A 23,542-nucleotide genomic window follows, 5' to 3' on the forward strand; every position below is an offset into this window, starting at 1 on the left:
CTCTTTACTGCTCACAAGTTCGATCCCGTCTAAAATAAGCTTTTCCAATTTGATCTCCATTCTACAGGACTCATATTGACCATATCTAGTCTGTCCAACACCGTTTTCTAAGAAAAGTGGCATGGTTGTTCGGATTGCAAAAAGGTAATTATTCCCATTTTGAAATAGATCAATCTCTTAATCTGTCTTTATTGGAGAAACGTAGGACGGAGATGGACCCTATATGCATTTTCAAAATACTTAATGCCATAAGTGATGTCCCGTCTCTGTTGAAATCAATTTCTTTTCATTTACCAACCATGTCACCAGAAGTCAAAATTTGCTATTTATTAAATATTCTAAGAGCAACTTTTGTGTTTATGTCTATATGTGTAAGAGTCAATATTTCACACAGCCTAGAATTCTTTCGAATAGATCTTCCTGCTTTTAGTAGATCTCTTAGCCACTAAAACAGTGTGGAATGAAGATGGATTGGCATGGTTTAGCTCGAAGTCTTATATGTTGATTGTGTTTTTTAATATATTGTATTCCATTATTTGATTGCCCTTGTTTGTCTTTGCCACATAGTTTAATGTTATTTTTGTTCAGTTTCTTGTACACATGTTTCTTCATATATGTAACTGTTTTAATTGGCTAAGGCCGTATATATTTTAAATAAATTTAGTTAAATGAAAACAAAACGGAGATATTAAAATATTTTGTTTATTTATAATATACATTAATAATTAAATTAGCTTAGAAATAAATAACCTTAGCCTAAAATAAATAAATAAAATATATGTTTGTCCTATTATCATTAAAAATTAATTTACTAGAATATCTTTATAATGATTTTTTTTTATTGATTAATATAATTGCATTATTGATACATGTTTTAAATAAAAAATAAATGTTATAGAAAACTGTCTTCATCTCAGGAAAATAATATGTTAATGTCAGATATAATTTATTACATTTTAAATAAAAGTTACATATTAATAAATTTATTATACCTAATTTTTTTTTACGAATGGCCGCATGAAAGTTCTATAAGGGACGCTTTGAATCCAACACTGAATTCACGAAATGTCGATGTAAGTTTCCTAAATAGATTAGGAACACGTTTTTAGGTTCGCGATAAAATTATTTAGATACAATAATAAAGAACTAAATCGGAATTTATTAAATACCGATTTTGTTGTTCTGAATTGGAATTTAGTATCAACATAATTGTTCTGAAATAAAATAATAAATCGATTTCATTGTTACGAATTTAAATTTGATATTTAAATAATTCTGAATTTAAATTGATTAAATATTGATTTAACTGTTCCGATTTGGAATTCAGTATGATTCAATTGATCCGAATAGGAATTATATTTCGATTTAATTGTTCTGATTTGGAATAAAATATCGATTTAATTGGTCTGAATAGGAATTAAATATAGAAATAATTGTTCTGAATTGAAATTAAATATCGATCTAATTATTCTGAATGATTCCTTTACTATTTTACACAGACGGATTAATCATATTCTTCAAATATTACGTATCTAAATTTATAAAGCACAAATAAATCAAGTTTTTACTGATTTTTATAGAAATAGGAAAAGTGACGTCATAAAGCAGTTATTTGAAACGTTATCGTGGCATTTGAAATAACAAAACCAGTTTATCAGTAACATAATTTCGCTTTGATGTATAGCGCATAGGGCACTGCTCCGGTAAACTAACCGTAGTAAATATTTTTTTCTTACATGAAGGCAAGGCGATAAGTCTTACGCTTCAGGTACCAATCCAGGAAGGCACTATGAAATATTTCTATACAAATAAAAATTATACTCATTATCTAAATGTTTTTTTTTGTGTAAAAATAGTATGAAATAGTGTAAGAGTAGTTAAAGCACATTTTTAGTATTAATAAATCATTTTTAGTATAAATTTTCTATAAAACTTACAAATATGCACATTTTAATTTTAAATTATTGATAACGTTATAAACGCCTATTCAAAGATGCATTTTACGCATTTTTTAGTCATTTGAATTATGTGTACCAAATACTTATAAAATTTTATTTTGATAAAAAAAAACACAAAATAAGGTGCCATGGTGAAATGTCGGAACATGTTTTGAAATAATTACTTGCAATATTTTCAAATTTAAATGGAAACGTGACATACAAGAAAGTAGTTAATTAAAAAAAATAATAAGATATTTTAATGTTTGAATAATAAAAAACGTATACTACATTTAACTTAAAAAGTCAAATCATTTTTTTTTTATGAAATTTTTGCATTTTTGGGGTATTGAGTTATCACATGTTCTTATGGTAAAAATTTTTTTGGCTTTTGGGTTTTTACATTTTTTTGTTAATTACGTATTCTTTGGCTGAGTTTTTGAATTTGTCGGCTAATGAATTTCACATTTTCTTTAGTTAATGAGTTTTTACGGTTTATTTTGCTAAGGAGTTTTTATATTTTTTGGCTAATAAGTTTAACATTTTCGTTTGTTAGTGAGTTTTTACATTTTTTGACTAATGAGTTTTACATTTTTTAGATGATGAGTTTTACGTTTTCTTTTAATAATGATTTTTTGGCTACTGAGTTTACATTTTTCTTTCGTTAACGAGTTTTCACATTTTTTGGCTAATACGCTTTTACATTTTTTTGTTAATTAGTTACATTTTCTTTGGCTGAGTTTTAACATTTTTCCACTAATGAGTTTAGCTTTTTTTGGAAGATGAGTTTTACATTTTCTTTTTTTAATGATTTTTTACATTTTTTGGCTAATGAGTTTTACATTTTTTGGAAGATGAGTTTACCGTTTTCTTTTTTACATTTTTTGGCTAATGAGTTATACATTTCTCTTTCGTTAACGAGTTTTTACATTTTTTGGTAAATGCGCTTTTATATTTTTTTGTTGATCAGTTACATTTTCTTTGGCCGAGTTTTTACATTTTTCGGCTAATGAGTCTAAATTTTTATTTTGTAAACGAGTTTTCACATTTTATTTTGTTCATAAGTTATTAGATTTATTTGTTGACGATTTTTTGGCAAATGAGTTTTTACCTTTCGTTTTGCTAATTGAGTTTGTAAAATTACAAAAGTTTTGACTTTATTTTTGAAAATACATTTTGGGTGAGTTTGGAAGTGTTACGAAGTTGATGCCAAATGCAGTGACGTATTTACGCCGCTTTTTCAGTAGCAATGAAAACCAGTACTCACTGCTAAAGTGATTACGACTTTTCAGCTTTAGTTGATTTTCTGTTATTGAGAATATCTTGAATCTCTTGTAGACTCCGCCCCTTCGTCTCCGGGAGTAGGAACTGAAAGAAAATATTTAATTAAAAATAAAGAAAAAATATTTTGAGTATATTCAAATGCTTGTAGACCAGGCTGGATTTCCCTCCCTACGTCTTCAAGATTGAAATTTGTTGCAACAGATAGGAAATTGGAAGTCTAGGTATCAACAGGACTACATGGATGTGGGAAATGTGAATGTTTAAACATATGTAGAATTATAATTTTTCACGGTGTATAAAGTGGTCATTTGAACCAGTCGATGACACGTGAAAAGCCCTGTAAAGCCTAGACTTCCATGTTTCGTTCTCAAAATTGTTTTCCGTCTCTGTTGTAAGTAAAATGAAGAAATCGTATTATTAATATGCATTGCAAATTCGAACAGAGATGGATTTTTTTTTTGAGAAGGTAATACGGAAGTATTACGAGGCTAATCGCTTCGTAAATAACGACACTTTCGTATCTATCTATCTAAATAGCATCTAGAATGACGTAAACAAATTTCGCGTCTCTATGACCTACCGTTAAAATGGTCAAGTTTGTGGATATCATATCGTGGGTATACTGGCAAAAAACGTTAACTTGATAATATGCGGATTTGACTCATGATGCAGTTTTGTAAAGATTTAACGCTCTACAAACTGGCTGTTAAGTAAATAACAGCATCTATCGATACTATTCCTGGCCGATTACCTTTCGTTCCCATCCTTCCTTTGACCCATCCTTATGGTACCTACCTAACATCAAGATAGAAGATATTCAAAATTAGAAGATTCGGATTTAGAACAAAAACCAAACAACATTTTTGACTTCACATAAAATCTAATAAAAAAGTGGTTGGAATCGTCGCGCGTCGTGGAAAACATTGTTATATTTTATAGTTTATTTTGTCATCCAGTGCCAGAAATTGAAGAACTTTCAGATCATATTAAAGGTGGTATCAATTCCATGTTCCTATCCTTTCTCAAATATTTCCCAATCACAAAACTGAATGAATTTCTAATATAAAGTTTATATTTGAAGCACTAACTTTGTGGTTATTCATTATAATAAAATAAATAAAACAACTTTGTTTTTAACCACTAATTTTTATTTTTCACCGACCGGTTTCAAAGCAAACAAGCTTCTTTGTCAAGGTTTACGTAACTATGGTTTAAGTTACGTAAACCTTGACAAAGAAGCTTGTTTGCTTTGAAACCGGTCGGTGAAAAATAAAAATTAGCGGTTAAAAACAAAGTTGTTTTATTTATTTTATTTTATGAATAAATTTCGTTTTTTATTTACAGTCCGCCTTTTCGCTAACACTCGCTAAACACGAAGTCATATAACAAATCATACATTTCTAGTTTTAAAAATAAATTTAAGGTTAAGTCATACAATCGGTATTTTATTCGGGCTAAAAGCTTTGAATAACTTAATAAAAAAAATAAGAAACAAAAAAAATAAAAACTTGTTCTTAAATGAGCACTTAACATCCTACTTTATTTAAATAAGATATAAAAGAGTAAAATTGGAACAAAACTTAAATGCTTGTTTTCTTAAAACAGGTATTTGAGAGTTAAAGCTTTTTGCCAGTACACCAACTAAGGAGCGGACATGGAATGATGATGATTTAATCTCTCTTCAATCCATGCCTCATGTCTGAGGATGGTGATTACGCTTGAATCCAGGCATGGCTCGTCTGTGGACAGTCTCCTTCCATCTGGAACGGTCTTGTGCTCTTCTATAGGCATTCGTCAGTGATGATTCTGATAATTCAGTAACTAGGCCATCCATCTTGTCTGTTGACGTCCACGCGACCTTGTCTTTCGATACTTCCCAGGAGAATAGTTTTCTCCAAACTATCAGTGTTCCCTCTGGAAATATATCCAAAGAACTCAGGATTCTTTTCTCGCACATGGATGTTAGTATTTCTCCCGTGTCCAGTTCCTGGAGTATAGATGCATTCGTACGTCTGGTCAGCCGCGGAATCAGCAGTCACCGACATAACCACATTTCGAATACGGTTTTGAAATTTAACATACTTAAAAAAAAAATACAATTTATATCATTTCGTCATTTGAATTTTAACAAAAAGGTTTCTAGCTTTTTACTAAGCTCTTTATTGTACCATTTTTAATACAATTTAAAAGTTTTAAACAATTATTTTTTTCATACTTACGCACCCTCTCCCTCATTCATTCCCACACGCACATCCTCTCCCTCATTCATTCACGCATACACACACTCACATACACATGAATACAAACGTCACACAAATACAATTACTAAACTTCTTTTCTTATATATTATGTGTCATTATATTTACAGTGGATTTTTTTAATTGGCTTTAGTATTGTTAAGATTTTTCTAATTATTTTGTTTATGTAATAGCTGTAAAAATCCCAAATAAAATAAAATAAAAATAAAATTTCGAAAGCTCCGATTTTTTATTTTCAGATTCCCTCGGTGTCCAACACTCCACACCGTACATGAACACTGAGAAAACCAAGGCCTTCACCAGTCTCTTTTTGGTGTTAATGGTTATACTGCGAATCTTCCAAATCTTCACCAGCCGACCTTTAGCAATACCAATACGTCGCCGTATTTCATCTTCACACCCACCATCATCGCTGATCAGCGATGATTTTACAACACTTTAAAAAATGTTCGACCACAAAGTTAACGCTATAATATAAATTATACTGAAAATACTAGTAATTGTTTTACTTCAAACAGTTTACAATCGAAGGCTTCATTCCTGAAAGACTTCCAATTCGGAAATAGTCACTTTTAAAAAAGAGCGTGCCAAATTTCGTAAACCCCTCGTCTCACCTGGACAAAGAAGAAGGCGATGATGGTAAAGATGCCGAAGATCCAGAAGGCGAAGTGCATCCCGAGGGCCTCCCCAATGGCCCCGAAGTACTTGGTGATGAGGAAGCCGATGACCCAGCAGAAGGTGGTGGCGATGGTGGACACCAGAGACTTGATGCTCGGGTCCAGCAGCTCTCCTATCACGGCCCACGGTAAGGGACCGAACCCTGTAAAATATAGTTAATTTTTCAAATACAATACAATTTTAACAGCTTTTTCAATCGAATAAATATTTATCATACGGGATTACAATGAGACTTATGTTTTTTAAAAAACTTAGCCAATTTAAAAAAATAAATTATACATCGCACTATCAGCGCTAAGATTTTTTTAAATGTTGTATTTCTGAAATAACGCCGCCTGTGACGTCAGAGGTTCTCTTCCCCTTATTTTATGTCAGTTCTGCCCATTGGTTCATTGGCGGCAAGCAAACCGGAAATCTTCCATATCTCTTTTATCATTGGTTGATTCATATGAACTAGTGACGTCGTTCGAAGTAGTTCGTTTTTATTTTTAAAAAATGTATTACTCTTTTCGTTCATTTTCAAGAAACTTTGCCGTACAATTGAACGCCTTAATTTTTACCGCGCGCAAGAAAACATTTATTGAATCCAATTTCCCGTAGAGCTAAAATTCCTTTTTATTTAAAAACAGTGTATTGAAAACCCTTGAACAAAACTCTTGTTGTTCTTATTATTTATTTATTTGGTTTACAAACAATGAAAAATAATATACCTATCCAGAAATATTCAAATAAAAAATACGCCAGTTATTTATGATCAATTACATGTAAACACTAATAAAATACGTATTATATAAAATTAACAGTTTGAATGCTTAAAATTACAATCAAATTATCATAAAAATGAATTAATTAATAAAAATAGGTACTAACCCCCTTTTCTCTTACATTTCATTACATACTTTGAAATATAGTTTTTTCTACGGCCGCGAGAGCGGTTCAGAATACCGTCCCAGGAGACCCTTGTTCTAATATTAGTAGTCATGTAATGACTTTGCCAAAGCCTTTGGTACAGTCGACCGTAATGGCTTATTAAAAAAGCTGTATGAGGTCGGTTGCTTGGCTACAACAGTTTAGAAACTAGAAGGAATGTGTATTTGACAACACATTTTTATCGATTGTTGCGCGGTATGGTCGACAATCCTGAGATTATGATGAGCATTGGTTTGTATGTTCCTGATAATTTTCATATTCCAATAAACATGACCAACCTGCTTATGGTTATGCCTGTTGGAAGGGCTACAGCTATGCTGAACAACATCGCTCAGGATGTTGATCTGTTTCATGTACCCGGATGGGTTTTCCGGAGCAGGATTCTCCTTCGACTTTTACTTCGACAAGTCTCTTTCATGTATTTTTTTATAACATGTATGTCTAGAATTTTAGTTAGTTCAATTGAAATATTTATTCATTCAAACACCTGTTAGGCTTTTACATGTTTTTACATACATATATTTGTATAAATAAAGACAGACATGTATTTTACGAAGAAGTAGAAAAAAATATATAAATGATTTTTAGAAGAAAAAGAAAAATATCAAAAATATCATCTTTACATATTAGTATAAAAGTGGAAAAAACAGAAGTGCATTTTTAAATATGAAGACAGAAATGCATTTTACACAAAGGAAGGAGCAAAAATAAAAAAGAATTGAGAAGAGAAAGAAAAAATAAATGTATAAAAATAAATCATTACATATTATATAAATATGCAGCAACTTACCGATGCAGTAAACGCACATGAAGAGGACCAGGGCGGCGATGGGCAGCCAGGTGATGTACTCCACGGCGGGACTATCGTAGTTATCCAGGATGAAGAACAACCCCAGGAGACCCTGTGATGAAAAACGCAAGCTATTATAAAATGAAGAAAGTCAGGAGATAAGTAATTTATCATTATGAATAAGAGCCAAATCAAAATTGCTTTAATATGAGGACAGTTGATTATGCTCTAGTACAGTCAATTATTCGATATGCAATAGTTGGATGGGGAGGGGCTTTCAACGCTCATTTAGACCCCCAAATGTTGTACAAAAATGGATCAATAAAATAATACTATGTAAACAATTCTTCTTCTCAGCTACCGAACTTTTCAGAGAGTTTAAGGTTTTACGAGTGGATGATATTTACGGAAAGTGTTGTATGCTCCAGGTGCATAAGGAGAGCCTCCCATCGGACCGTATTACGGGAAGATTAAAAAAAGGATGCCTCGCTCTACGGCGAGTAAAAACTACGACGGCCAAACATCACTATACGTAGATAGAAAGGAAGCTTTTATGATAATTTACCACAAAGCCTACGGCAAGAAATAAATTACGAAAAGTTTAAGATATAATTAAACAAAAGCTTCCTTCCGCAGTTAACGTTAACTGTATTTTTATAGTAAAATGTACCAATGTAAATATATATGTAACGTATGTAATGTATTGTATTTATTTATACTTTTACATTGTTTGTATTCTTTTTTTTATACAGAATAATGTTCCCCCACTGGGGTCTCCCGTGCCGAGGGAAACACTTTACAAAATGTGAAACATGCCGAAGATTAGCTACAATAAAAAAACGTAATTAATCCAATTAACCTAATTATCAGTAACATAATAAACAATAAAAAACTAAAATAATCATAAAAAATATGACCAATTTATATAGACCAATAGAACAAATTTCTTGGACCCTTAAGCCCTTGAGGTATTTTGTTACGAAAATGACGCTATATAAGTTATCCATAATAATAATACACACATTTTACCTATTTGGCTTGATCCACTCATCGATCCGTGCGCAACCCACCTCCACTATGCATTTCTTAATAGCAATTTCATATTGTGAGATGTCCTTATGGATAATGGAAGTAGATTGTACACTTTAACCGAGTAGTGGGCCAATCCTCTTTGACCGAAGGTTATATTTATTTTTTTATTTTTTTGCAGCATCAGAGTGGAGTATCTATTATTAGTAGATATATACGCATATTATGTAAATGTACATGAATGCCTGTGTTTATGATTTTTTTTCAAAAGTGTAACATTTTTCCGATTCTTATTTACTTATTATCTACTTATTAGTTTTATTTGTTATGCTTTATTGTTTCTGTTTTTATATTATTTTGTAAACTTGCCAAACACAAGAGCCTGACTTTTTTTTGGACTGGATTATTCCATTCGTTATTTCTATGCTTTTTATGTGCAATACTGTTAGTCTTCGTGTCGGCCTCGTGATGTAATGGTCAGCGCATTTGCCTACCACGAGGTCTCGGGTTCGATTCCCGACATGGTTCATATGAAATATTATTTAAAAGGGTGTTTTTACACTAAAATATTTCATAGTCCCTAGACTGGAACCTGAAGCGTAAGACTGATCACCTCACCTTCATGTAGCAAAAATTATCAAGATACGCTAAGATTGGTGTACCAATGCAGTTCGCTATGCACCATTAGGTGCGGAAAGGGAATGATGATGATGATGTTAGTCTTGCAGATTTTTTTTTTTTTATTTTATTTTTTTTTTTTATTTATTGGGGATATCAACAGTAATACATATAACAAGAATACAACAAATAAAATATACAGAGAATAAAACCAATGACAGATATCCACAGAAATACATTAAATACACGTACAATACATATTAGTGTGTTTGTGTGAGTGTAAGTCAGTGAGAGGGTGGGTGTTATATTGGAATGAGGGTGGACATGTGTGTAAATATTGCACAAGTGTCAAGTGTCGAAAATATAAATATATTTAAAATATTAAGAATTAGATAAAATTTAAAATTAAATAATATATAAAATAAGACTTTATTATTGAAACTAAGTATGAGACAAAAAAGTATGTTTAAAGACGCGCATTTTAAATTGTTACGCGCAGATTATAATGTATTGGATTCAATAGAAAACGCTGAGTTTCTTTTTGGAAGCGTTGCTCTATATTTTTAGTGAAATCATTTAGCACGTGTGTATATCATCGATCAATGGACTATGACTCCCATAAAAGTATGTAAAATGCATGCGTATATAAAGTGATTTATAATTATAATAATGATAACCATGTAGTTAAATTTGCTTTTCACGTAGGCTTTGTACAACTTGGCATTTTTCTTTTTTGAAATAAGGTCTTTAATTTTGTAGAAGAGGTCATAAAATAATGCCATTACTTTGGTTTGTCCGTCTACCAGGCGCGTTTCGTCCATAGATACTGTGGACGCACGCATCCCTTGCATATTTAAAATGATAGGAATTTTACAAAAAAAAAACATTATAAATACGAAATAAAACCTTCAAATATGTATTCCTAAAATTCGCACTGAGAACGTTCGGGTGCACGCGATTCAAACAATATCTATTTCCTATACCAACGTACGTAATGAATATCTAGGTATCTTGTTCTTGATAGTATTTGTTGTATACGCGAGATGCTGCTTGTCTAGTTGCGTCTAGTTCCCATAGCAATTGTTTAAATTTTCGCGCACGCGCTTTAGGTTCATAAGGTTTTAGATTTCTCTTTAGAGACTATTATAAAGTTTAAAGTAGCGCATTATTGACACTTAGCCCAAATTTAAAAACGATTGTCTCGGGTCTTGTTTTAGATGTGTTGATGTTTATATTGTTTATCTCCTTTTTACACCTACGAGAACCGTCCTGGAAGACCATCGATGGCGATCTTTCAGCTTTGTTCGGCGGAACTAAGGGGCGAGGAATTGACGTTGGAGGAGGCGAGAGTGCTGGCTAACGATAAGGTCTCCCGGAAGCGTCTGGTGATGTTCACGTGCTCCACTTAGGAGTGGAAAAAGAATAAGAAAATAAAAAAAATCACAGCTTCACCTCTAGACGCGCCTGTGCTACGTCAATTTATTGATTTTCAACTATTAATTATTATTACTCCAATGGACAACTTATATAGCGTATTAAATAATTCTGAATAAACCTACTAAAATAAGGAACATGATGGTTTTTTGTCAGCACCCTTACTGATAAAAGTCACCGCACGCGCCTGCCGTCTACGTGTTTCTTCTATTTTAATTGTCAGTCCATGATAAATCCTAGGTATATATTTATTTATATGACTTACGTATAGATGGAAGTGAACCATTTTTTTAACCGGTAAGCCAGTAACTAATGACCGGCTGCTAACTGAACCAAATTACGTCAACGCAAAGATTCCTTAATTGACAAGCAAAATAAAATCAAGAAAAGAGAAGTAAAGCGTAGTTGGTGGCATTAAACGTAGGTTGTTCGGCTATAAAAGACAAATATACAATTACGATGTTAACAAATCACACAATTACCAAGGCAAGCGTCATTCCAATAGCCGATACATTAAGAAGTAGTTTCCTTCCAAGTCTGTCTACCACGAAAGGGGTGACAGAACTGGCTAGCACCTGGACAGTTCCAATGATGATAGTAGAAATAGCAGGTTCCAAAGTGGACCCGGCTTTATCGAAGATATTCTCCATATAGAAGAGGACCACGTTGATTCCAGACAGTTGCTGGAATGCCACAAGGCCGCAGGCTAGGTACAGAGCTTTGAAGTTGCCTTTGGATGTCCACAGGTCGCTGAAGGAGGCCTTCTGGGTGTTGTCGTCCTGATTAGATTGAAGGTTGTCGAGTTCCTGCTGCACCCCGTTTCTAGATTTGCCTCGTAGTTTCTGAAGGGCGATAGTAGCATCTTCTTTACGACCTGAAATTTCAAAAACGTTGAACACAATTTTAACGGCAGAAAATTCGTTTTCGGCCATTTTGAGATACATTTTTTTAGCACCATAATAGGACAAGACAGAAGTTCAATAATGCAGCACAGAATATCCAGGCATAACAAATATATAATTATGACTGTATTTTTTCAGAACCCGAAACCTCTGCGCGTGAAGCATTTTATCACTTGGAGAGGAAAAGTAAGGTTTTTATTTTATTTTATTATTTAGTTTTATTTATTTAATGAAACGAACAGTTGTACGAAGTTAAATAATACATACAAAGTAGCAATAAAATTATAAGAAACGCAATGGAAAGTAAAAGTGAAGTAAACTTGTAACTCGTAAACCTTATAATATTCTAATTATGTCACGAAATTAATGTAATAAGATTTAGGAAAAAAAACGAAAAAATCAGCAGATATTATTTAGTGATGTGCTTTCGGCCTCCTACCGGACGCCACGTTCCACGTGACTCCGCCCTCTCTCACGTCACGTGACTGACATAGTAGCGAAATCTATTGAGTAGCGAGTGTCACTACTTTACTGCACTAAATAAACGAGGATTACCTTTTTTGATGAGGTAGATGGGACTGTCTGGCATAAAGAAGAACACCACCATAAATATCACTGCTGGCACTATTGACACTATACTGAGGGTGAGGTAGGACACGTAGGGACCTACGGCGTAGGCCATCAGGAACCCAAATACTATGAACATCTGGACAAAGGATCCCAAGGCACCGCGAACATCATCCTGGAAGGAAAAACTATGTTTCAATCATTCGATGCTGCTGATATTTTGCTAAATTTAACCTAAACCTATGAAAGAAAAAACACCGTAGGAAGACGGCATTTAATGTTAAAAGTATATCAACAATATTTTGAGTTTGTCCGAATTTTTGTAGACAAGGACTGAGATGAAGAACATTTTAGAGAAAGTAATATAGAAGTCTAGGCATCTACAGGGCTTATGACCTTTCAATGGCTGGTTTCACCTGGTCCACGAAGAAGTATAGAAATTGAAAAAAAAAAATTTTTCAGGCGTTGCCTGGTATGTAGGTGAGATTATTAAATTAGATAAATCTCACCCGCCTAAATAAAGGTTTCAGCTCTTTAACTTCACAAACATCAACAGATGGAAGAATTGAAGGAATATAGATGTTAAAATATGGGCAGAATGGTGAATGTTACACAGCGTGTAAAGTGGCCACTTAAACCAGCCAATGACAGGTCATAAGCCCTGTAGATGCCCAGACTTCTATATTACGTTCTCTAAAATGTTCTTCATCTCTGTTGTAATAAAACTTATATTTAAAAAGTAATTTAAATGACATATTTTTAAAAAAATCAGAGAACAGAAAGAATTCACATAAAAAGGATTTAGTAAAAAGTGCTAAAAATATCAATGTTAAATGAAAACAATGAAGAATCAATTTATGTTTTCCTTTAAATTAATTTCATCATCATCATCATTCCCTTTCCGCACCTAATGATGCATAGGGCATTGCATTGGTACACCAACCGCAGCGTATCTTGATCATTTTTGTTACATGAAGGTAAGATGATCGGTCTTACGCTTCAGGTACCAGTCCAGGGACTATGAAATATTCTAGTGTAAAAACACCCTTTTAAATAAATATTTCATATCAACCATGTAGGGTATCGAACCCGAGACCTCTTGCATTACACCACGAGGCCGACAAAATTAATTTAAATTTAAAAAAATACAATCGACTAGATATATCAAAGTTGATTTGGCTAAATGACTTAATCTATGAACATGGGCTCCGATACAATGGGAAATTAATAATTATCTTTAATTTTATCTACAAAGTAAAATTAAGTTTTCTGTGTGAAGAAAAGAATGTGCAAATATTTTTTTTCCGAAACATGTTCAATTACATATTACAAATTAAGGATATTAAAAATTTTGGAAAAATATAAATAATTTTTTACATTAATTTTTATTTTACTTTATGGACAGTCGAAGATAACTATTAACTTCCATTGTAATCGGGGCCATGGTTTCGTCACTTATTTACCTAATGGACAGTCGAAGTGGCCTGTAGATTTTAATTAATTAATTTTAAAAGACTTTTAATTTTAGTACTTAAAATACGCTTGACCAAAACATTTGAATTTGTTATAGTTGTCTTTGTGTTGAAGATCAGTAAGTATTTTCATGATTGTTATTATTATGTATCACTACAATGTTAATTTAACTTTGATTTTTTTTTTGTTAGTTACACACTAGGGTCAATGCAATTACATATGATGTACAAATCCCACGATGAGCTTTCTTTAACCGCCCGAACAGATGGAAATTTGATGGCGCCACGGTGTGGTCTTGCATTGTCATGCAAAAGAAGAACTCTGCCATAACTTTTGCTAGGCGAACTCGCTGAAGAGCTAGCTTAAAGCTTTTTAAAGGTTCTGACGTATTGGACAGAATTTATTGTGCATCCCTGCTCCAAAAAATCAACCATAATCACACCTTCTGCATCCCAGAACACTGTCGTCAGAGCTTTGCTTACCGATCGCACAGTTTTTAATTTTTACGTCCTTTTACCGACAGAAACTTCAGAGGGGAGAGTTTAATTTTGTTCAAATTACTGCGCATTTTTATTTTGGCATTTTTTAAACTATAAACTGGATTGTATTGACAATTTTCTTCCTATTACGTATGCCTTGAAACATGTTTTTCGATTAGTGCATAAACATATTAACACGTAAAAATAGTTTGTATTTGAATGTTCACAAAGAACATTTATTTTTTACATCGTATTTTCATAGCTCTTAAAATATTTTAAAAAAATCTGTAGAACATAAGGGCGTAAATGTTTTAGCCATTATTCTGCAGATCCGGATTCGGCGAGATTGTTTGTAGTAAAAAATTGGGAAGATGTTCATTTTTAAATAAAATGAAATTGATTTTATTCGTGATTTAAACTATTTTCAAATACCTCGGCTATTTCTCCGACATACATGGGAACACACGTGAAGAGTTGTCCCACGGCGAGTCCCCAGATAATCCTGGCCGCGTATATCTGGCCGACCCGCTTTGCCGTGGCGACAAGCACCCAGCCCACTATGAGGGGAATACCGCTGGACAGGATGGTCAGTCTCCTGCCGAATATGTCGGCAGCTGCACCGCTGTACAGAGGACCTGATTATAGAAATTGTATTATAGAAATAAGATTATAGAAATTATATCGAATCGATTAGATTAAGGCTGCAAAAGAGGGCTGTTTGTTGAATTTACAGTTGTCGGTATTTATTTATTTTATTTTTATTAATTTATACACATACATAAATATAACAAAAAAATATATAATAACGTATCTTAAACTCTACAAGGCCAAAAACCCTGTATTGAGTTGGGATCCAACATAATGGAAAGTGGAAGCATGTATACTATTAAATACAGTGTAAATTTGATTAAATAATTGATTGGCACAGGTTGACGTTTATCCTAAGTAAAAATGAAATTGAAATAGCTTATTTCATTCGCATTGTCCAAATTCACACAGTTTAATGATGTTCCTTCTTGTTCTCTAAGGTAAACATGCTTACAGGAAATCGAGTAGAAATTAGTAAGACTTATGGTGCATGGATTAGTGCGTTTGGCTGCCATTTAATATATAAATGAAAACAGGAAAAGTTATTCTACTTCAATGAAATTCAATCAAAATAGGCCTGTAGCGTATAATTACTCTTGGGGTTTACATGTAAAAGGTGGGTTGCTGGAAATAAAATTTCACTATGCTTTGATTTTACATTCAAATGATAACAAAGGTGAAAAAAAATAACATTTCAATACCTATTTTACAATTTCAAGAAATATAAGTACTCTTCCCTGCAACCAATTATTCCAAGGTGGTATTCTGAACGCGCGTGTAGAAAACGCATTTTTAACGCTTATTCATGTATTTACTAAATACGCGGTAAGAGAGCGATCTCTTCGAGCGAACTTTTGGAGCTAAGAGAAACCAATAGTGTCTCAAATATGTTTTTATGAGCCAATATAATTTATTCTTTAAAAAACCTAAAAGATTCAGCTAGATAATGAATAGTGTACTAGAAATTAAATATTGTAGTAATAACAAGACTTGCGCAAAGACACTCATTTTTCATAGCTCCAAAATTGGTCAATGCGTTCCGTCCCAAGGATAATAATACGATACAGATAAATTATTTGAATTCGTTTCAATTGAAGTCATCAAGTTGTTTGCCCAACAAATACTTGAAGATGGACATGTCAAAAGTAGGAATAATCGGCGTGCGTGCATGTGAAGATGTATGAATGTAGAGGAAGCGAGGTCTGTATGCAAAGATAGAGTGATATGGCGTTCTGTCCTCTATGCCTACCCCTACGGAGAAACGGCGTGATGGTTTCTTTGTTTGTTTTGTTTCAATTGAAAAAAAAATATGTTGTTAAAAATGCAGAATAATGCCAATTGAATCGGGTTGTGGTCCTGTGGCTAGTATCTAGTGTGGTTCGAAATGTCACTCTACCTTAAATTGATTCCCATTTTCTAATAGTGAGTTATTTGCAATTCGCTGAAAATGACCCTCAAAATGAAATATTTGGGTAAGTCATAAGAACGCAAATATTTATTTTTCTTTAAAAAATTTAATTAAAACCATTGTTTTTAAATGTACAGCGTGTTCTTTTTATTATTTTTATTTTTTATTAACAAACATTCACGTTTAAATATTTTTTTACACGATAATGCATTTGTAACATTTATTATAAAAGTCGAAAAATAAAATGCATTATTTATGTTTGCCTGTAAATATATATAAGCCTGTATTAAGGATTTTAAACATGTGCACGAAGACTTTTATTTCATTCAATATCTTTTTGCTACGTGGTCATTATGCGCTTTCGTTTTAAGTAATCAGAATAATTTTGCAAGGTGAAAGAAATTCTTTTATTTTTGAAAAAAATCATAATATATCTGATTTACAAATGTAGCCTATAATATACACGTAAATTTGTTTCTTTCATAAAAGCCATAAAAGCGACAAAAAAAAAGAAAACATAATGAGTTTAGGTTTGAAAGATAATTAACAATTCAATAGCTTGCTTGATATAATCCATAATTCTCATTTTTATGGGAGACGAAAGCTTGTAAGTATAACAATTGATTTATTTATATATATGCCCAATAGGCGTTTTTAGGGACATATTTATGCATAGAAAATTATTATAAAGGAAAGTAGAAAGACATAATAGTATATATATATATATATATATTTACATTTTTTTTGCACCACAACAGGCCAGGAGGCCTAATTACAGTGGTGAATTACATCACAGAGCACCCAGGCTTGATAAAAATCACATTTTAAATTTTTGTGTTCTCACCGGGAATCGAACCCGGAACCTTCCGTGCGTGAGTCAAGCGTCTTGACCACTACACCATATGGTAGACTTGGTGGGAGTGGAAGCGGGAGAGACGTGTTTATAATTGAATTTGATTCAGTGATCGTTTGAAAGAAGACAACTTGTTTTCAAAGAAATTAAGACTGGTATGTTTGTTGGTAGACCTAAGAATTCTTGGCATAGGGGAATGAAAACCATAATTAGTTTTATGGTTATCGGTATGAAAGAGTAAGTTTTGTCGGAGGTTTCTAGTTGAGATATTTAATTTTATTGAGTTCAGTAGTTCAGGCGCATCAAAGAGTGAGTTGACAACTTTACATAGGACAAGAAGGTCGGATTTATTTCGACGGTCTTGAAGAGAATATAATATTTAAGCTAGTTTCTAACTCATTATACGTATATTAGTCTCTGGATAAGCCCAACCTCCAGCCTATCTTTCTTAAAAATCGATGTTGAACTGATTCAATGTTTCTTATATGAACATTATAATATGGAGACCAGAAAACAGAGGAATACATAAAAGAGAGTATTTGAAATTACTCACCAACCGCAGCTCCGAGAGCAATAAGAGATCCGATCCACGATTCTTCATCAGACGTAATGACCTCTTCCAATGGTGATGTACTGTTGTCTTTAAGTTTGGGAAGAGTTGGTGATGTCCAACCCATACATAGACCCACTGCAAGGATTCCAAGGTTGGCTGCGAGAGTAAAAATATTTTAATGTATTATTTTTTAGAAAACGAAGAACAAACAATCTATGCATTTGTTTAATAATTTCATTTGTTAGATGGAATATTTTTTTCAGGGCTAAAAAATGACCGTATAAAGTTTTGGCATTGATATAAATTAATGTATTACAACAGAGATGAAGAAAATTTAAGAGAAGATAATATAGAGGTCTAGGCATCTACAGGGCTTATGACCTGTCATTGGCTGGTTTAAGTGGCCAGTTTACACACTGTGTAACATTCACCATTCTGCCCATATTTGAGAACATCTATATTCCTTCAATTCTTTCATCTGTTGATGTTTGTGAAGTTAAAGAGCTGAAACCTTTATTTATGCGGGTGAGATTCATCTAATTGAATTATTTCACCTACATACTAGGCTACGCCTGAAAATTTATTTTTTTCAATTTCTGTACTTCTTCATGGACCAGGTGGATTTATCAACAATATTTTGAGTTTGTCCAAATTTTTGTAGACAGACTGGATTCGACTCCCTGGGGAGCTATATAATATAGAATATTACCTTCTCTTTAATTTTCTTTTTCTCTGTTGTAACATGTTCATGTTAACAGCTCCCCAGGGAGTTGAATCCAGCCCTTGTCTACAAAAAATTGTACAAACTCAAAATATTGTTGATTGATACAAATAGTTCGGACCTCCTGATTCGTCAGTTTCTTATATAATGTTTTCTTACTATTTCGGATGTATTAACTATGTATGATATTATGTATTGTCAAAAAAATGTTTTCTTTTTATGTACGGTCCCAAATGGGTTTTTTTTAATAACTCTTGGGAGTATAATATGAACTGTATTATATTAAAACTACCTGTTGAAGCCTTAAATTATGATTTTCTTAGAAGTGAAATGAGATAACTTGAATTGTCAGACCAAAGAGTTATAGCTGATTTGTTATTCTTATTTAAAATAATAAAATCAATAATTGACAGCCCTGCTTTACTTGAACTAATTCAAATTCGAATACCTGGTAGGTGCACTAGAAGTACAGAATTATTTTATTGTAACAATTCTCGTACCAACTTCGAAATGCATTCACCTATATCCAGAATACAAAGGTATGGAAATAAGTTCGAAAAAATATTTGATATTTTCAATACTAACTCTGTTAATACATTAAAATGTAATCTCACTCGTTATTTTTTAGAAAAGGAACGAATTTATTTAAAAATACATTATTAAATTTAACTTTGTTTTCTTGGATACATATTTTTGTTTATTTCTTTATATATAAATTTTACATTTGTGGATTTATTGCCAAATTCCAACTGATAAAATAAAGGTGTTATTAAGATTATTTAAGCTTTCAAATTGATCCAAAAAACGTATTATTTATAAAGTATTATTGTAGCATTATTTTTATTTTTCATTATTACCAAGCTAAATACTAGCCACTTAATGTTTATATTAAATTATTCTTAATTTTACTTTGTTATATTTATGTTTAAAGCATAAGATTTTCTCACTTTAATTGTTACCTTTTATTTGTCATCTTGGATATTTTATGTTTCTTTTTTACTTTTTTGTAGTTTTAAAAAAATAAAATAATTTTACTTTAACTAATTCGTTTAGTTTTAATTATTCAGTTAAATTATATAGTTATATTTCATATTATATATGACATAATGAATTGTTCACTGCTGTGATTATTTCTGTAAAACTTTTTATTGTAAAAGGTTCCTTGAACCGTTAGTGTAAAAATAAATAAATATGTTTTGTTATTATTATTATTTTTAAACCATGAAAATCAAAAATTAAAACAAAAAGCAGGTATACAAAAAATTATCATGGGTAAAAATTAGAAAACCCTCTTGTTTTTTTTAATTTTTTTCACTGGATGGTTTGTATGCGTGGTTAAGTGTGCAGAAAATTATAAATTTTCTGTGTAAAAAGAAGAATAACTAGTTAAGTGTGTAGTTAGTAGTGAGGTTGGAACACAAAATGAATGTTCAATTACTTGGCTATGCGGTACAATTGGTCAAGACTGTTATTACAGGAAACTGCGCTCTCAGACACACGACATAACACATACATTCTTAATCACTTCTATTCGCTACTCTCCGACATTCTCAAACTCTTTTTTTAAATTTTATTTATTGGGAATATTAACAGTAATACATGTAAAAAAATATAACAAATAAAATATACAGAGAATAAAACCAATGACAGATATCCACAGAAATACATTAAATACTCGTACAATACATGCTAGTGTGTTTGTGTGAGTGTAACTGTGTGAGAGGGTGGGTGAGTAAGTGTTATTTATTTATTTATTTATTTTGTTCATTAACGCCCAGAAGGCATTTACAAAAAATAAAAATAAAATACATGCTAACATACTAAATAATAGACACAGAATATATAGAAAAAATATGTGAAATTAGTTAAAAAGGATATAATAAAAAGTTTTACAAAGTAAAAAGAAAACAATAATAACAAAGGTATGCAAGAAAAAACAGTAAGCATATAAACAAAAAATGCAAAGATAAAGATAAGACGGAATAAATTCTGTAAAACACAGTAAAAGTGTAACGGTGAGCAAGAAAGACAAATTTAAGTTAAATTAATAAACAAGCAAGCATATATAATCGCGAAAAAGGAAGAAATAAAAATATGTATGTATGAAATGCGTATTTGCCAATACTACAATGCAATTTGATATAATAGAAAAAAATAAAAAACAAGTATAAGGTAATAAAAATAAACAAGTGTTTTTTTTTAATTTATGGAATCGAATTTTCAATAATAGTTTGACGAGCAGCTACAAATAAACTTGATATTGTGGACTTATAAGATAATAAAGAATTGGACAAAATGTCTGCAGCAGTTCCATAAGTGTTACCCAACCTATGCAGTCTCGGTATCAATGAATTGGTTTGTTGGTTGGAATAAGTACTGGAGCAATGAAACAATAAAGTACTCCTAGTGTTGACAGCAGGTACTCTAAAACTAATCAATTCAAGTATTTTTGGTATGTCAAAAAGAGAGTTTACAATTTTATACAGTACAATGAGATCATTAATAGTTCTTCTTTCAGAAAGTGTTGTTAGGTTGAGCAGTGTTAATAAATAGTCATAATTCACATTTTATATTTGAATGTTTAATTTGTAGTTTATATATCGTAGAAATTTATGTTGAACGTTTTCTATAATGAAATGAGGGTGGACATGTGTGTAAATATTATTGCACAAGTGTCAAAAATATATAAAATATTAAGAATTAGAGATAAAATAAGATTTTATTATAGAAACTAAGTATAAGTCAAAAAAGTGTGTTTTAAAACGCGCATTTAAAATGTTAATTTGTTACAATCAAACGGATCAATAAGGGGAAAGTTCAAATTATATTCACGAGCTAGGCATATAAGTGGAGAGTTCTGGACATAATTCGTACGAACTGCTGGCACATAAAATAGAGAGCTCGACGTGTGACGGGTGCGGTAGCCAGAGACATTTAATGATAACTCCGACATAAGAGCCGGACTATCAAAGCGTCCACTAAGTATGTCATGAAGGACCCCTATGTCTGATGGCAGCCGGCGATCTTCTAAACTAAGCAAGTGGTGCTTTTTTCAGGAAGACATATAATTGAGATCGGTATTTCTGCATCTCCAGCTAAGATGTCTAAGAAACGTCCATTGAATTTTAACGAACTTTTTTTCATGTGTGACATTAATTTAATTTATATAGTTCACCATTATTTTCATCATTTATGCAACTGTCTATGAAAATAGAGAGCTTTTTGTGCAGCTAGAGAGAATAGAACAGCAAGTACCTATAAGCTAAAGCTTTTGGTTCAGATATAGATAATAGGTCAGATATAATATGTCGCTGCTTAAATTTAAAAGGGCCACAAGTCGAAATTTGACTTTTTGCAATAGAGCTAATCAGAGTTTTTAACATATTTTTTATATTTTTTATAAACTTACTTTTCATATTTATGTTTTTATTAATCTCATTTTTGCAATAAAACGAAATTTCGGGGTTTCTGATTTGTGGCGCTTTTGAATTTAAGCAGCGATGAATAAAATAACATTATACAATTTTGAATGATGACACGATCATCATATATTAAAATGTACCATTAAAGTTTGGCACAACATATTAAAAAAAAATAATAAAGAAGTGATCATTTGAACCAATAAAAAAATATTTTGAATCGTATTATCAGCGCTACGATTTTTTAAAGTTTGTGTTTCTAAAATAACTCCGCGTGTGATGTGAGAGGTTCTTTCCCGGTTATTCTCGATCCAGTTCTCCCCATCCACGGCAAGCAAACCAGAAATCTTCCACAACTCTCATATCATAGGTTGATTCATGTAAACCAGTGACGTCATTCAAAGTAGCTCGTTTTTATTAAAATGTTTTTTATTATTTCTTCGTACCTTTTCAGGAGACTTTGCCGTACAATTTAACGCTCTAACTTTTACTGCGCGCAAGAAAAAAAATATTGTATAATATTGTTATTTCCAGTATGGCTGAATTTCTTTATTGGCTAATTATACAAAAAATAATTCAATCAGATGAATCTCACCCGCATAAATAAAGGTTTCAGCTCTTTAACTTCATAAACATGATGAAATCAGGCGAGAGTGTAAATCTGAGTCAAGTATATTTGATAAGATTAAAAAAGGGTCTCTGAGATGGTTTGGTCACGTAGAACGAATAGACGACGAAAGAATGGTAAAACAAGTATATATGGCGAAAATGAACGGTAACGTGAGACGAGGACGACCAAGGAAGACGTGGCATGATCAGATAAACCAAAATCTTAAGTCTGGTCATGTCAAAATAAGACAGAACCGAAGGGCATGTATAACAAGATATATGAATGTGGAAGAGGCTAGGAATGTATGCCAGGATAGAGGTGTGTGGCGGTCCATTCTCTCTGCCTATCCCTACGGAGAAATGGCGTGATGGTAGTAGTATTAATTTCATAAACATCAATAGATGACAGAATTGAAGGAATATAGATGTTAAAATATGGGCAGAATGGTGAATGTTACATAGTGTGTAAAGTGATTACTTAAACCAGCCAATGACAGGTCATAAGCCCTGTAGAGGCTTAGACTTCAATATTTCCTTCTATAAAATGTTCTTCATCTCTGTTGTAATACGTTAATACCTACATTATTTATATTAATTTGTCTTTTTGTAAGGAAATGTTTATTGACAGGCTAATTACCATTTGGTAAAAACATCCTACCAAAATTTTCACACAAATCAAAATATCAGCGCAATGGTAAAATTTAAGGTTCACTGCTTTCACAGTTGCATACCTATGAATGATAATCTTTCCGTCCGTCTCGTTAAACGTATGACGTTGGGATGTCATTTTACAATACAAATTGCTTTCAAGTATACCGTCTACAAAGTCATGCATGAAAAAACACAATTTTTGCATTCGTAAATTATTCATAAATTCAAAATTATAGAATAAGTTGGACAAAACAATATTTTGTAAAGAACGCCGAAATGAAATATTATCTTAGTGTTAAGTATAAAACCGCATTTATCGATATTATTCCTGGCCGATTAGCTTTCTTTACCACCCTTACCT

At 32.0% G+C, this 23,542-nt stretch overlaps 1 protein-coding gene across 4 annotated transcripts in view; it reads right to left on the reverse strand.

The window, feature by feature from the left end:
* Positions 1-684: 684 nt before the first annotated feature.
* The window catches only part of LOC148270801 (facilitated trehalose transporter Tret1-like), a 45,495-nt gene continuing 22,637 nt past the window's right edge, over positions 685-23,542 (reverse strand). For 2 of the 4 annotated variants that reach the window (XM_088242188.1, XM_088242189.1), the window contains exons 2-8: positions 17,782-17,937; positions 14,812-15,001; positions 12,416-12,602; positions 11,441-11,832; positions 7,878-7,989; positions 6,094-6,299; positions 685-3,305 (exon numbers count right to left, since the gene is read on the reverse strand). In XM_088242188.1, the coding sequence (XP_088098314.1) occupies positions 3,216-3,305; positions 6,094-6,299; positions 7,878-7,989; positions 11,441-11,832; positions 12,416-12,602; positions 14,812-14,835 (1,011 nt within the window). In that variant the 5' untranslated portion in view covers positions 14,836-15,001; positions 17,782-17,937 and the 3' untranslated portion in view covers positions 685-3,215. Of the gene's footprint in view, positions 3,306-6,093; positions 6,300-7,877; positions 7,990-11,440; positions 11,833-12,415; positions 12,603-14,811; positions 15,015-17,781; positions 17,938-23,542 lie in introns of all 4 variants that reach the window. The other 2 variants (XM_088242186.1, XM_088242187.1) reach the window with 1 other exon arrangement.

This window comes from Micrasema longulum, unplaced genomic scaffold, assembly GCF_059751315.1.
Source record: "Micrasema longulum isolate JH-2025_06_02 unplaced genomic scaffold, ASM5975131v1 h1tg003393l, whole genome shotgun sequence".
NCBI classification, from domain to species: Eukaryota; Metazoa; Arthropoda; class Insecta; order Trichoptera; family Brachycentridae; genus Micrasema; species Micrasema longulum.